Source organism: Anopheles nili, chromosome 2 (assembly GCF_943737925.1).
Source record: "Anopheles nili chromosome 2, idAnoNiliSN_F5_01, whole genome shotgun sequence".
In the NCBI taxonomy this organism is placed as follows: Eukaryota; Metazoa; Arthropoda; class Insecta; order Diptera; family Culicidae; genus Anopheles; species Anopheles nili.
Window position 1 is genome coordinate 44,086,254 of NC_071291.1, and position 13,727 is coordinate 44,099,980.

Below are 13,727 nucleotides of genomic sequence, written 5' to 3' on the forward strand. Positions count from 1 at the left end.
GTTGTTCGGTTCGGTTGAATTCGCCCTTCATTCAGCTCGTCCTTCTGCCATATCCCGTTCCAGGCGTTCGAGTTTGTAGGGCGCCGTCTTCGAACATCGAACATAAATTCACCTGTTATTAATTTGCGGCTTAACGCACGCCACAAAACACGACCGCGAAAGCTCGCCATGTCGCCGTGTCTGTGGCACAGCCCACGTGAGTCCGCGATCTCGCAGAACAACTGGCAGTTCCTTTTCGATGTTGCTTCAACTCCAAAGCTGGACTCCACAGCCACTCGCGCCCAGCACGCCAGCTGGCTGGTGCTGGTGGATTTCGCTTTTCGGTAATTTAATCGCCGCGCTATTACGATGTAATGCGAATTTTTATTACCTCCGGCTTTTGTGCCCTTTGCCATTTATATTCCTTACCGCCGCCATCGTTTGCCTTGCATCCGGGAGGAAGGCCTTGGTGTGTTGGGTTGGTGGAGGTCGCGAACACCTCGATGGGTAATTAGCAGATGGTTGCGTTCCCGTCTTTCCGAGTCTGCCTCATGGGTTCGTTTGGTGCGGTGAGTTAAGAAACCGCTTCTCTTAACGAACCGGGCTCCAGGACATCAGTCGAGGCTGGCTTTTTGCCGTGCGGGCGGCATCTTTGGTCGGTGTTCGATTTCGGTGGGTTTTTGAGCATTCTGAAGGTTCTGCAGGTTTCTTTTGTTTTTCCTTTCGTCTAATTGCCACACCGTTCGTGCTCGATCCACCCTCGACGTGGACACTGTAAGAGTTAAGAGGTAACTCTTTTGTGTACAACAACCGCAGCGAGTAAGCCTTGTGATCATAAAACAAACCCTTTTTTGGCTCGCAAAATTCTTCAGCCAGAACGTTTGATATTTGCTTAATTTCGTTGCTCATTGCGCCTGAAAGGTATGCAAATTACCATGCATTATTATACGTTGATTTTTTACCCCAACGTTGCAGTTACACTCCACGTTTCTGCTTCGCGATAATTGCGTCCGTTGAGAGTGTTTTTTTGTTGTTTTATTTTACCCTAAACGCTCGGAATAGAACCAACTGTGGATATAAATCATTACCGCGTCGTTTTGTTCACCCTGCGTCCCATTCATCCGTCCGTTATGCTGGCGTGCTGAAACTGGCGAGTTTTCAGCATGTGCAAAATTAGCGACACATTAATCATGCTGTGTTTTTTCTTTGTTTCATTTTCTCATCTTCTCTCCCGCCCTCTCTCTCTCTCTCTCTCTCTCTCTCTTTGCTTCTCTTCTCCGTAGGTTTAGACGTCTCCGTGCCGTCTGGGTGTATAGCGGGAGCTCATAGAATTGTAAAAAAAAAACCTCAACCGACCCGGATCCTCGGCGGACGGTGTGACATAGGTCACACTCATTAAGGATCGATCGTTGACGTTTGCGGCAGGCGAGCAGGTCAGAGGGAAATTCCCCGCTAAAACCCTACTGTGCGATCGTTGACCCCGGAAGATCGTAGTCCCTTCGCCATTTTCGTGGATCGTACCACGTGGTGTGCGGCACGTTTAACGCCGTGCTCATCCCGCAAGCTGATCGCGATGAAAAGCAGATATACTGTCATACGGCGTAGTTCCCGGTCCTCTGCATCCACGACGGTGAAGCGGCATTAGCCGACGGGTCACTACGTGCGGTAGCATACGTTGGCAGCTAAGCGAATCGAAGCTCGTGCGTTTATGAGCACAATTAGCGGAGGTAAAATGTGCAAAACGCTGTAAAAACGACCCCAAACCTGCAACCGATCCGACCACGAGAAATGAGCTGTGAAGGTGCGAATGCATTGGTGCATCTCCCGAGCAAACTACTAGCGCTAGATGCGCCGGATAACTCATCCAACCGGGAGCTATGCCAACGGTGAAGCGAGGGATAATCCTGACGCGTAATTATACCACGACAGCCCGGTGCTGTGGGCACGTTTAACGAAACGCCGAACTGTGATAGTGTGTTGGATTTTTAGTGTGAAGTACTCGAGAGGATTTGTGTGTGTGTTTAAAAGGTGCTCTGTATCCTGCGTCAGAACTGAGCAAGATGGGATTCTGTAGCAAGCGAGTAGGGTCAGGGATCGTGTTAAGTTTGGTGCTGTTTGTGTTCGCCGTGGTCCTGCATCTAACGGAAGCCGTAGAACGCAACGAAGGCGATGAATCGGATGCCACCGGCAGTGTGGCAGCCCTTCGTGACGTGCAATCCGATTGGGCAACTTATCAGCACCCGGAACAACACCGCCGAGTGGACGGTACACGTGGAAATGGTAATCAGAATGGAGGTCGCCGACGGCACCATCAGTACCGAGCGACAAAGAACCGACGTGTCCGTGCTCCTCAGGATGGACGTGGACGTGTGAAGAAAAGCGGCACCGGAAGTGTGGCTGGTAATCTGTTGGCACAGGATGCAGTTGGTCAGTTACCTCCACTAGCCGATTTGAGACAGACACGTGAACGCAAACCCAACATTATCCTGATCCTGACGGATGACCAGGATGTGGAGTTAGGTTCGCTTAACTTCATGCCACGCACGTTACGGCTTTTGCGAGATGGTGGAGCCGAGTTCCGGCATGCCTACACGACAACGCCCATGTGTTGTCCAGCACGGTCCTCCATCCTGACCGGCATGTACGTGCACAACCACATGGTGTTCACGAACAACGACAACTGCTCGAGTACGACCTGGCAGACGACACATGAGACGCGTTCGTTCGCGACTTATCTCTCCAATGCGGGCTATCGGACCGGGTACTTTGGGAAGTACCTGAACAAGTACAACGGCTCGTACATTCCACCCGGTTGGCGAGAGTGGGGTGGGCTGATCATGAACTCGAAGTACTACAACTACAGCATCAACATGAACGGGCAGAAGATCAAGCATGGGTTCGACTACGCGAAGGACTACTATCCGGATCTGATCGCGAATGATTCGATCGCGTTCTTGCGACAATCGAAGCACCAAAACCATCGGAAACCGGTGATGCTTGCGATGAGCTTTCCGGCACCACACGGACCGGAGGATTCAGCCCCACAGTACAGCCATCTCTTCTTCAACGTCACGACGCACCAGTAAGTATGATGGTTTCTGCTCCTTTTGAAAAAATTAAAGGGATTTTACGTAACGTCTTGTTTTGGAATTTATTTCTCCATCGGAACACATAAGCTCCAACGTGTCAGAAGGTGTTAATTATCCGTCGGGGTGAGATGTCGTATTAGGCAGCCTGTTAGTATCGGCGCCTCTAGCGACAGGTTTAAAGTCGAAGGTTCAAAAGGCGTCATGTGCCGAAAATTAGCGCTTTCATCATTTGAGGTTATATCAATCAACAATAAGTAACAGCCTTTATTGTTGATAGCGCAAACTCAAATCAGTGTGCATTCGTATGCTAAATAATTCAACAGCGATTCCACAAAGCAAGAAATTTAATACACTGCTCGTTGTGTTGAAGCTGTTTTGGTGTAGATAATAAAATTAACACCAGGTTTCATGCTCACGAGCATGTCAAAACCCCCTGCTTGATGGGTTAACAATAATCCGTTCATTGAATAATGCCTTGGAATACTGGATTTGAATAATCGAGTCCGTCCGATGTAGCCAGTCGTTATCTAACCCATCTAGAGATCAAATCGGGCCAAAGGAAAGCTTGTTTCTTCCCACACTCGAGCCTTACAAGGTGCCGAAAGGTAGAACACGCTTGATTTACATCCATCGACACCAGCGCCGATAAGGAGCCCCGGAGTTGCTCGTGATCGAATAAGACGTATTATACGTGAGCACAACAAATATCCCATTGGCTAATCCAATCGGCGTTGAATTATTAATGCTACACCGTCTGAGCGTTTGTGGTGTCGTTGCAGGAATCGCTCGAGGACACGTGACAAAGTGTCGCCGATTGGCGCTGTATTAATGCGCGTTGTCATCGGAGTTATTAATATTTTGACACTCGTAACTTGAAATGGAGAGCAGCACGCGCCTGGAGAGCTCATCCTCGCAGCCTAAATTGCAACACCATGAAGCCCAGAGGCGCAGTTTCAAAGCCATCCAGCCGGCACCTTCCTGGCAATTAATCACCTCTGAAGGCGCTGGCAGGCTGCCACCTTTCGCTTTACTCGAAACGCATTCCACCCAGTACGGGGAATGGCAAATTAATTAATCGATCTCACGCCATCATCCATTAGCGTCGACCACCGCTACGACTCCATTCCAGGCGGCCGGAAAATCCTTCCATCATTCCGCACCGTAGCTCGATTCCGGCTCGTTAATAGAGTGGTAGCTCGATTTGTTTGCACTGGTGCAATGCTGCACAATATTTGCGAGCTGCACCGCGCTTAAATACCCCCACAATCGGCGCTCGTGGAAGTCTCCTGCGCTCACGCTATAATCGTGTGGTGCATTATTAACACATGCGAAATTGAATTCTTAACTATGCGCACGATTTGCATATGCAAACGCGACTAACCCCTGCCGGACTAAGTGTGGCGTGAGGGATGAGTGATTTATGGTCCGCTGGGTGGCCGTGGTCGGTGAGTTCATACCCGGTTCGTAGTGGAATCTATTTTCCAATCAAACTGTTAGAAACCGGCGAGCGAGAGCACAGTGCGTGCCAATTTTTCATCCATCCGATCGAGCAGGCTGTTGGTGGTTCGGTTTGAGGCGTCTTAAAATGCATCTATTTAACGTTCAGCGAGTTCGAAGAGTGTGCAACATTTCGCAAACGATTCGGATGGCACAGGAACGCGGCATCGGACTGTAGATGGGCAGGCAAATAAATTATGAAAATGCGACAGCGCTTGATATGTCGGCCGCGTGAGGAGAGAATGTGAAGGATAAATCGATCCCGTTGCCAAACCAAACCAAGGCAAGAGTTCACGAAGAAATCGAAAACGAGCACGTCCGTCAGGTTTATGGTGATGCTCGTGAACAGCGCAGATATGCAGATGCTGGAACGCGAATGGTTCGAAGGCCACAACATCTCGGGCTGGTGGTTGGAGTGCCTTCACTGGTGTTGCCCAATAGAGGGTCTGTGGTTTTTATGCGAGTCGAAGCTGTGAGAATATCGTGGGCATAGACACTTGCCAAGGACTCGTTTGATCGCATTCCACAACCATGCTGAGGCGTTCGTGCCGTTTGTTTTGAGCGCAGCCTCTTTGCAGGAATTCCATCGCTGCGATGGGCGTTTCTTTTCCATCAATCGAAAAAAAATGACATTATCTTGCCAGGACGATTACAGGCACACAAAGGTTCCTCTAGGGCGCATGTGATGGCGATCGATCTCCCGGAGCCTGCTGTCAGTAATGAGGGCCGGAAAATGGTGTTAAACGAAATGTAACGAATCGTGCTGCGTGGGGACAACTGTTCGTTGCGTTCATATTAAAATTATTCACCCGCGCAATGTGCCCAATCGAGCGTATCCGACATCGCTGCGCCACAAACCTGCTGGACCGTGGTGAATTTAATTGAAATTAATCACATTCTGTGGCCTATTTGTTCGTATGCTCGGGTCGCTTGGCAGCTTCAGGGAACGACCGACCGGCACGGTTTTGCAAAGGGAAATGTAACGAAAAATTGAAACCGATGCATCGCATACAGAGAGCTACGAGCCATTTCTCGGATGGCATGCCCTGTAAAGCGGAAGTGCAGGAATTCTGTGAATTGTGAGAAATAAAAGCCAACCAGCGTGGCAGACGTGGAAGCAAGGAATGTCCCCCTCCTAGATCGAAGGGATTGGGCAGGCAAACAAAGACAGTAGAATCATAAATCAGACAATTTCTGAAGCATGTAAATGAATAGTATTTATGGATTGCTTCCGCTGTGCCTAGCGGCATCGAAAGTATCGAGTGTTTGCGGTCGAATTTGGAGCCTGTGAGGAGATTCAAATGCAATTGATATTGAGACAGTTGTGGCAAATTTTATGATGTTTATATTTTATTTATAATTTAAAAAACGACCAACAATATTTAGATTTTAGCTTTACATTCGCATAATAGGATTGATTTGCAGTTCATTAGTTAACTTAAGTAAGACGACAGCTTGGAATCATCCTCAACCAAATAGACTAATTGTTTAATGTTTAATTTTATCCCACTTCAGCACTCCGGCGTACGATCATGCACCGAACCCGGATAAACAGTGGATCCTGCGCGTAACGCAGCAGATGGAACCGATTCATCGTAAGTTCACCGATCTGCTGATGACGAAGCGGCTGCAAACGCTCCAAAGTGTCGACGTCGCGGTCGAACGAGTCTACCAGGAACTGAAGGCCCTCGGTGAGCTCGACAACACCTACATCATCTATACGTCCGATCACGGCTACCATCTTGGACAGTTCGGTCTGATCAAGGGCAAGAGTTTTCCATTCGAGTTCGACGTTCGTGTGCCTTTCCTAATGCGTGGTCCTGGCATCGAACCGGCAACGATGTGAGTACGCATGCTAAGAAAAAAAAAAGACCTGAGAGTGCAGATCATGTGCGGGTCAATAATCGCAAGTTTTTTTTCTTTATTTTTGGCGCGTCTTATGCAGCATCGATGAAATTGTGCTGAATGTTGATCTTGCCCCAACGTTCCTGGATATTGGCGGTGTGGCTCCACCGCCGCACATGGACGGTCGCAGCATCCTTCCGCTGGTGCTGAACCGGCATCGGACTGCACTTGACATGTGGCCTGATACATTCTTGATCGAGAGCTCAGGACGGCGTGAAACACCCGAACAGATACAGGAGCAGAAGCAACGAGCGGCGGCAGCACGTTATAGCGCAAGGGTTAACCAGGCCAATGCAAACGGTTCAAACACGAAGCTGACACCGGAAGTGCTCGTGGAGGGTCGTCATGGAGCTGGAGAGGGCTCAAGTGCCGTCTCGGGCGCATCTGGTGGTGGTAACGACCGCAAGGATCTGGACTTCAGCTCGCACGAGCACGAGGATGATGATGAGGATCACGATCACGATCACGAGTTGGACGGGGAAGACGGTAAGGCACTCTTAAGACAAGCAGTACTCTATTGCATCGGTTTGCTGATCTTTTTTTCATTTTGCTTCATCATGCAGATGATGATCACCACGGGGGAATTGAAAGTGAAACGGAACCTGTTGAGCTGAAGCGTGTCGAACAGCCGGAAGATTATGTGATCGATCACCAGGAAGCCCACGCGTTCGATCGTAAGTCATACCTCGTAGAGAGGCAAACCACGAGACATGAGGATGAGCGAAAATAAAAAGTCATTTTTTGTTGTCATCCCACGCAGAAGCACCTCCTCAGCACGACAACCACCAGCTGGATAACCACTTGAGCCCGTACCGTACGAAGATGGATCGGCTCAACACCGAATGTTCGAATCCGGAGCTGCAGCAAAATTGCATCCCGGGTCAGAAATGGCAATGCACGAGCGAGGATGGACGCTGGCGCAAGCATAAGTGCAAATTCCACGGTCAGTTGCAGCAACACTTGGCCGAACTGCACAAGAAGACAGGCAGCCAAGCAAACGGGCGTAACTGCGCCTGTTTCACGCAGAACAACTTTTTCTACACCAGGATCAAAACCAAGCGCGATCACACGAAATGGCAACCGATGGTTGTACCGAACGTTGCGACGCATCAACACCGGCGAAGGCGCACACGCCAGAAGCGATCGCCTGCGTCCGTGGAGGGTGACGAGGTCCTGCTGATGGAGGCCGCTGGCTCGACAATGGAGTCGCTGGTGCAGGTTGCCGCAAGGATCGATGCCATTCAGCGGGCGGTGTACGAAGACGAACGTGACTTCCAGCATGAACGGGATGCTCAGCGAAGGACAAAACGCGAAGCGTCCTCGCCAAATCATTTGACCGATGTAGTGCACGAGCTTCAGCAAACGCTGGCTGAGATCGAGCGTGAATATGAACGGACGGCGTTACTCGTGCAGGATAACCACAATGCATCCACAAGCGAAGGGATGGAACCGACCGCCGGTCCCACGAAGCGGTGCTTCGTTGTAGCGCCTGGTCGGATCAACTGCTCGAATGTGATCACCGAGGACGAGCTGAGCTGGAAAAGAAACCGCATGCGGGTGGATCAGTTAATCCGAGTGCTTAAGGATAAAATCAACGCGCTAAAGGACATCAAACGGTTGCTACGCGAGCATCGCCCCGCCGGGTATCGAGGAGAAGATTCCGAACCGGAAGAGAACGAGGACGAAGATGATGAGGATGCGCTGTATGCCAGTAAAATCGGCACTTCTATTAGCACCGTTAGCTCGTCATCGGTGACAGAGTCCTCAGATCCTGGCGTGAGTACGACAAGGAGTGAACCGCCTAGGAAGGTTCCTCATGGTGTAGCGGTTCCGCGACGTCCCGCGGGAAAGTATCCCAATGGATACGGCCACCGCAGGAAGGTGGTCAAGCCTACTCCCGTTCCTTCGGAGGAAGACGCCGAAGGGCCACTGATTGATATGAGTCACTTCACTGCGGATGTAAAACCGTCACCTTCGGTTGTTTCTGCCCTCAATCGCACCGGCCACGTCGGTGCAAGGCACAGAGGAGTTGGTTTACACAACCGAAACCATCGTAGACGTCCTCAAGGAGAGCTTGGTCAAACGCACGGAAGAGATATTGTATCGACAGGTCCGAGTTCGGTCAGTGTTCCAACCACCGATACCCAAGACGAGGATCTATTAGAATCTAACACTGCATCCGGTTCCGCTCAAGCAGTGCTTTTTAACACGACAGTATCGTATCAGGATACGGTGGAATCGAATTCTACGGAAACCGCCCAAAATATTACGGACCCCAGTGAAGAACAATTCTCCCGAAACGCAATTGATGCCAGCGTTATGTCTACCGTGATGACGACGACGGAACAGGAATCGGTTTACGTGAGCACAAACATCGTTGACCGACGGAATACCATTGATCGCCGTAAAACAGCGGGAAGAGATCATCACAATGCGATGAACAGTACTCAAGAATCACCGTACGGCAGTAACTCGGTGCAACAAAATATGATACCGATTCCTTCGGCGGTTGATGCGACCATTCCTCCCACAGAATGCTACTGCGCGGCGGAAACTGAGAGGTATGTCGTTGATTAGCGTTGAGGTCCTTGCAATTTTTTTAATATCTGTTATCGTCTCTCTTGCCATTAGTCCACAACCGGACGAGAAAGATCTGGCACGCGAAACACGTCGTCGGCTGAAGGAAGAACGGCAGCGAAAGAAAGAACGGAAACGCCTCAAAAAGGTCAAGATGGATAAGGAATGCTTGTCTGAGCGGATGAACTGCTTCAGCCATGATAGTAACCATTGGCGCACGGAGCCTATGTGGGACGACAAACCGTTCTGCTTCTGCATGAACGCGAATAACAACACCTACAGCTGCCTGCGAACGATCAACCAAACGCACAATTTTCTCTACTGCGAGTTTACCACCGGGTTGATTACGTACTACAATCTGAGGATAGGTGAATACATCATACCAACGATGCTGCAACAACATCCGTTTGAAGCCCTCCATTTAATCCGTTTGTGTGCTTGAACTTACAGATCCTTTTGAGACACAGAATCGCGAGTCATCGCTGACGGCGGAAGAGAAAGCGGTGCTGCACGAAACACTGGAAGAGATGAAACGCTGTCGCGGCAAAGGATGCACGATGCCACGACATCAGCATGCTCTTCCGGAGAGCAATATGCTTCCTTCCGGGGTCGGAGCTGTCGGTTCTGCTGGTGGCGTCGGTTCTGCGGGAGCTGGACGTCAAATTGGCGGAATGCCATACGGCACTGGAGCTAGTAGCAACCGGCGAAAATTTCACAACCAACGTGAACACTTACTGCATCCTGGTGAGCATTAGATGATGACCGGGTGTGTGTGTGTGTGTGTGTGTTTATGTGTGTTTCATTGATATATGTTTCCACGTTTTATGTGTCACAGTTGGTGGAGGTGTCGGTGGCGGTGCAGCAGCACATTACCCAGTAGAATTCGATGGTGGAGTTAATCTGGATGGTGCAGCCCAAGGGGCCACCTCAAAGAAAAAGAATAAGTGCGTATTTTAAACAAAAATGCCAAAGCATATGTTTTAACTGAAACATCCTATACTTGACATCATTTTTACGATGACCCTTTTACAGATATGGGAAGAGGAAACATCACCAACCACAACACAACAGGCGGCAGCTGGGAGATTTAAGAGGTTCGCAACTTGAAAGCGACTACGGTTCCGATTTTATCCCGCCCAATGTTGCCGTGGGTGGAACGAAACGTAATTTATCGAAACGTACTACGAGGGCTCCGGTCTGGCGGACGATTTATACCGAGTAAATCTTGCCTTGCTGCATGGAGTCAATGTGTGCAATCCTTCGGCAAGGTGTGAGATCCGATCAACAGAGGGATGTCCTTGTTTTCCATCGGTACTCGCACTGGCATCTGAAGTTGAGGGTGTAGGATCGTGATATGTACAGCGATCGCCATTCCGGTAGAAGTTCGTCTCGAGCATGGCGAATTTGTTTTATTATGTGTTATTCGTTGATATTCTTTCCGCATTCGTCTGTTTGTTTGTTTTGTCAGTGCTGCTGGTTACATTTTCTTGTTTATGGTTGTGCTCAGTAGCCAGGCCTTTTGGGTGATCAGAATTAGGCATGCTTGCGCAGCCGATGATATATTTCTCATTTATAAATTATTTTCACCACGGTGAATAATTTATCGCTTACCTTCTGAGCACTCGGTCCTCACTGCCATTCCAGTACAAGCTTCGAAAAAAGTGCCCTACACAATCATAAACAATAAACAACGGAGATAAGATACTAGGGTGTAGTTTCCCAGTTGAGCTGCCCCCGGCTCAAGTCAGTACAGGTAAATTGCAGCCAGGAGAGCTAGAAGGTACCCGTATAAGCGCGATTTGATTTGGCGTACGTTGTAGCATGCGTTCTGCAAGGAGGCTTTCGTGCAGTTTTTATTGCCAAAAATTTTAAAGATATATTCGAAGTTATCGCCTGTAAGAATTGTTGTGAGCTGATGTGAGTATGAAACAAGGGCAAAATCAGGCAGGTACTCACTGCTCTTTAGCAGACGGGTCGAAGAGAACCCGAACGACACAACAATTCGTAAGCTTTAGCCCAGTCCTTGTCGTTCGCGTTTAATTTTAATTAGTCGTTAGTAATTTATCATATGCTGTGTATGAGATGAATTGATTAAATTTTACTAATCAAACAAAACAAAAGTTTTACCCCAGAGAAAGGAATAGTTTTTTTTACCAGGTGCATTTGAAAGATAACGAATGTACAAGGACAATTGTGTCGCACAAGGCTTCTTTCAGTATAGAGAAGCCATCATGCAAAGGTACATATTCTGGTGCACACCAGCTAGATCAAGCTTCCGTGTGTTCTTTTAGTTATATTAGTGAAATATTCAATTTTAAATTCGTACTGGCAATGCTGCTCCTGTACTCAAAATCCTACGATGCAAGTATAGCTCCACAAAAGTATTTATTGTGTTAGAGAAATATTTTGAAGTAAATGTTTCAATGAAGAAACACTAGGCTCCAAGTGGAGATAAGAAAGCGTAGGATCGAACCCTATTTTCGGTACGCTACAGCAAAGCAACCGGAGAAAGTTAGTAGGCTAAATTGAGTTGCAATATCGGTTTTAATGCCTTATTGTTTTTTTTAAAGACATCTTAGCAGTGTTAAATCAATAAAACGAGCCATCAGCATAGTTGCTTACAATCTAGCCATTTCCCAATCGTTTACTTTGCCCAGCTGTCGGAAGGCGCGAGAACCAGTTGTACAGCTTTGGAAGGCTTCCAAATGCCTATCTGAAGTGGGTATCGATACTGTCGTACTTCCGCCGTGGTGAGGTATTTATTTAAAAAAAAAAACACGTAACACATTACGTGCAGTTAAAGTGAGCAAACCAATAATCTTAACGATAACATACATTATATGATAGTAGCGATGTATACAGACTTACCGAACAAAGAAAATCACTCAACAATATGGAATGCTGAGATAATCGAACAATAACGGTGTGATACGGTGTAGTATTTTATTTTATGCATTCGAAAGAATACCCGGCCTATTTCAATACCCTAGCTTCACACGGTGAACTCTATTGGCATGTTCTATATTTAGGGTAGATTAATTTACGTCCTGTGTAGTAGCATTCGATCAATTTACAAGACCTGTGCACAATTTTGTTTATTTGTACCTTCACTGACCGAATCCGATTATGCTTGGATGAGCGGAAAACAAGCCTCAAATTACTAACACGCAAAATAACCCAAGAAGCTATTAGTAGTTTTTTGGCTTTTCTCTGACGTTCTAGAAGCGAATCAGACGCAGAGAGTGCAATTTAATGTTAATCCCAATCATGTCAACAACCACCACTACTTGTGTGGCTTCTCAACAGTCGATTGGAGCCTAGAGCTAACTGAAAGAAGTGTGGGTTGCGGCTTTTGATACAATAAAACATTTAAACATATGACATCCTTTTCAAAGAATGCAATAAACCTGCATGCTTTTTTGGACAACATGCTAAATTACCACCAGGTGTATTGTGTTCCTTCAAAAGGGTATCATAGATAAAGGATATCATTGAACGCATGTACTACGTTTCTTTTGGTTTTGCATCATTTTCAAACAACGCAATTAACGGTTAAATACGATGTTTACAAACTCGAACCTCTCGCAGCCGCATACTATCCCAATTACACTGCAATCGTTACGTAGGATTTGGCGGTTCCTTCAGCTAGTGCTCCCTCAAGGTACCGGTCCTGCGCGAACACAGAACGGCTTCCTCCGTTCAAGGCGCTGAACTTGAAGGCCAACACCGCCGCGTGATTACTAGCCGCCGTTCTCTGCATTGTCCACAGTGGCAACCGAGGGCTGGAGGAACCAAAATCGAAATATTATCTAATGTCCCTGGGGGGAACTAGGACGTCGTGTCTGCGGATACCCGATACGCGCCTCGTCGAGCTAGGACTGCCGGCATGCGCACGGAAAAAGGGCCAAGAAATCGTCGCCGGGAGTTGCATCATGTGGTCGCGAAAGCCATCCACCAATGAGCGGGTGCCGTGTGGCAGGATGGTCAGTACCGCTTCCCGGTCGGGGTGCAATCCCATTAATTAGCTGGAAAGTGGATCGGTGTGTCGCGTGAGCTACTAGTTAGCTGCGACCACGTGCAGCGTCTTGTTCGGGTGAATCCGCGACGCTGCTGCCAGGTGGACTCGGAAAACTGTGACGTATCCGGTCGGTTCAACATCCTGCGCCTTGCCACGTGCAGGCTGATGCAATTTTGGGCGTTGATTTCGGATCGGCGCGTCACACACCGTGCACAAGCATCGCAATGAAGAGGCATTTGCTTGTGATCGTGCGTAACGCAAGGGAACCTTTTGCGCGACCAAAGATGGCTTCCTGCGCGTGGCTGTGCACACCCCCGAAATTGGCCCCAAATGATGCTGGTGGTTTCGTGCTCTAATTGGTTTACGGTTACAAATATACCCACGTGTCGCGAATGTTTGGTATGTATGTTTATTGCGATTCGCTTTATTGCGGATGGTGCGTAGGTAATTAATGCATTGCGTCACGGGGCGCGAGAGTTTGGAGGGCAATTGTGACGCACGAGGCATGGCGCGATGCAGCGCCAGGTGAGAGCAAATAATAGTTTCTTCTCAAACTAGACAAAACTCAACGCATCGAATGGTTCGATAATTGTGCGCTCGATAAGCTCCACTCGTGCCAATGCTGGTATTAAAATTTCAAAATCAGATCCATAACTGGTTTC

The 13,727-nt window shown here is 48.4% G+C and overlaps 1 protein-coding gene across 1 annotated transcript; it reads left to right on the forward strand.

Moving 5' to 3' along the window:
- Nucleotides 1-2,498: 2,498 nt before the first annotated feature.
- Nucleotides 2,499-10,269, forward strand: LOC128732184 (extracellular sulfatase SULF-1 homolog). Its single transcript, XM_053825353.1, has 9 exons — nt 2,499-3,061; nt 6,081-6,407; nt 6,511-6,956; nt 7,034-7,144; nt 7,231-9,031; nt 9,102-9,415; nt 9,498-9,791; nt 9,883-9,991; nt 10,080-10,269. Exons 1-9 carry the CDS (start codon nt 2,514-2,516, stop codon nt 10,267-10,269), a joined length of 4,140 nt encoding a protein of 1,379 aa, XP_053681328.1. The 5' UTR covers nt 2,499-2,513.
- The last annotated feature ends 3,458 nt before the right edge of the window (nt 10,270-13,727 follow it).

Bases quoted from the DNA above. Each gene is read 5' to 3' on its own strand.
- LOC128732184 (XM_053825353.1), top strand. From the start codon at position 2,514: ATGCCACGCACGTTACGGCTTTTGCGAGATGGTGGAGCCGAGTTCCGG. The intron at 9,032-9,101 runs GTATGTCGTTGA...TCTTGCCATTAG, and splicing joins TGCGCGGCGGAAACTGAGAG to TCCACAACCGGACGAGAAAG. The intron at 9,992-10,079 runs GTGCGTATTTTA...ACCCTTTTACAG, and splicing joins ACCTCAAAGAAAAAGAATAA to ATATGGGAAGAGGAAACATC.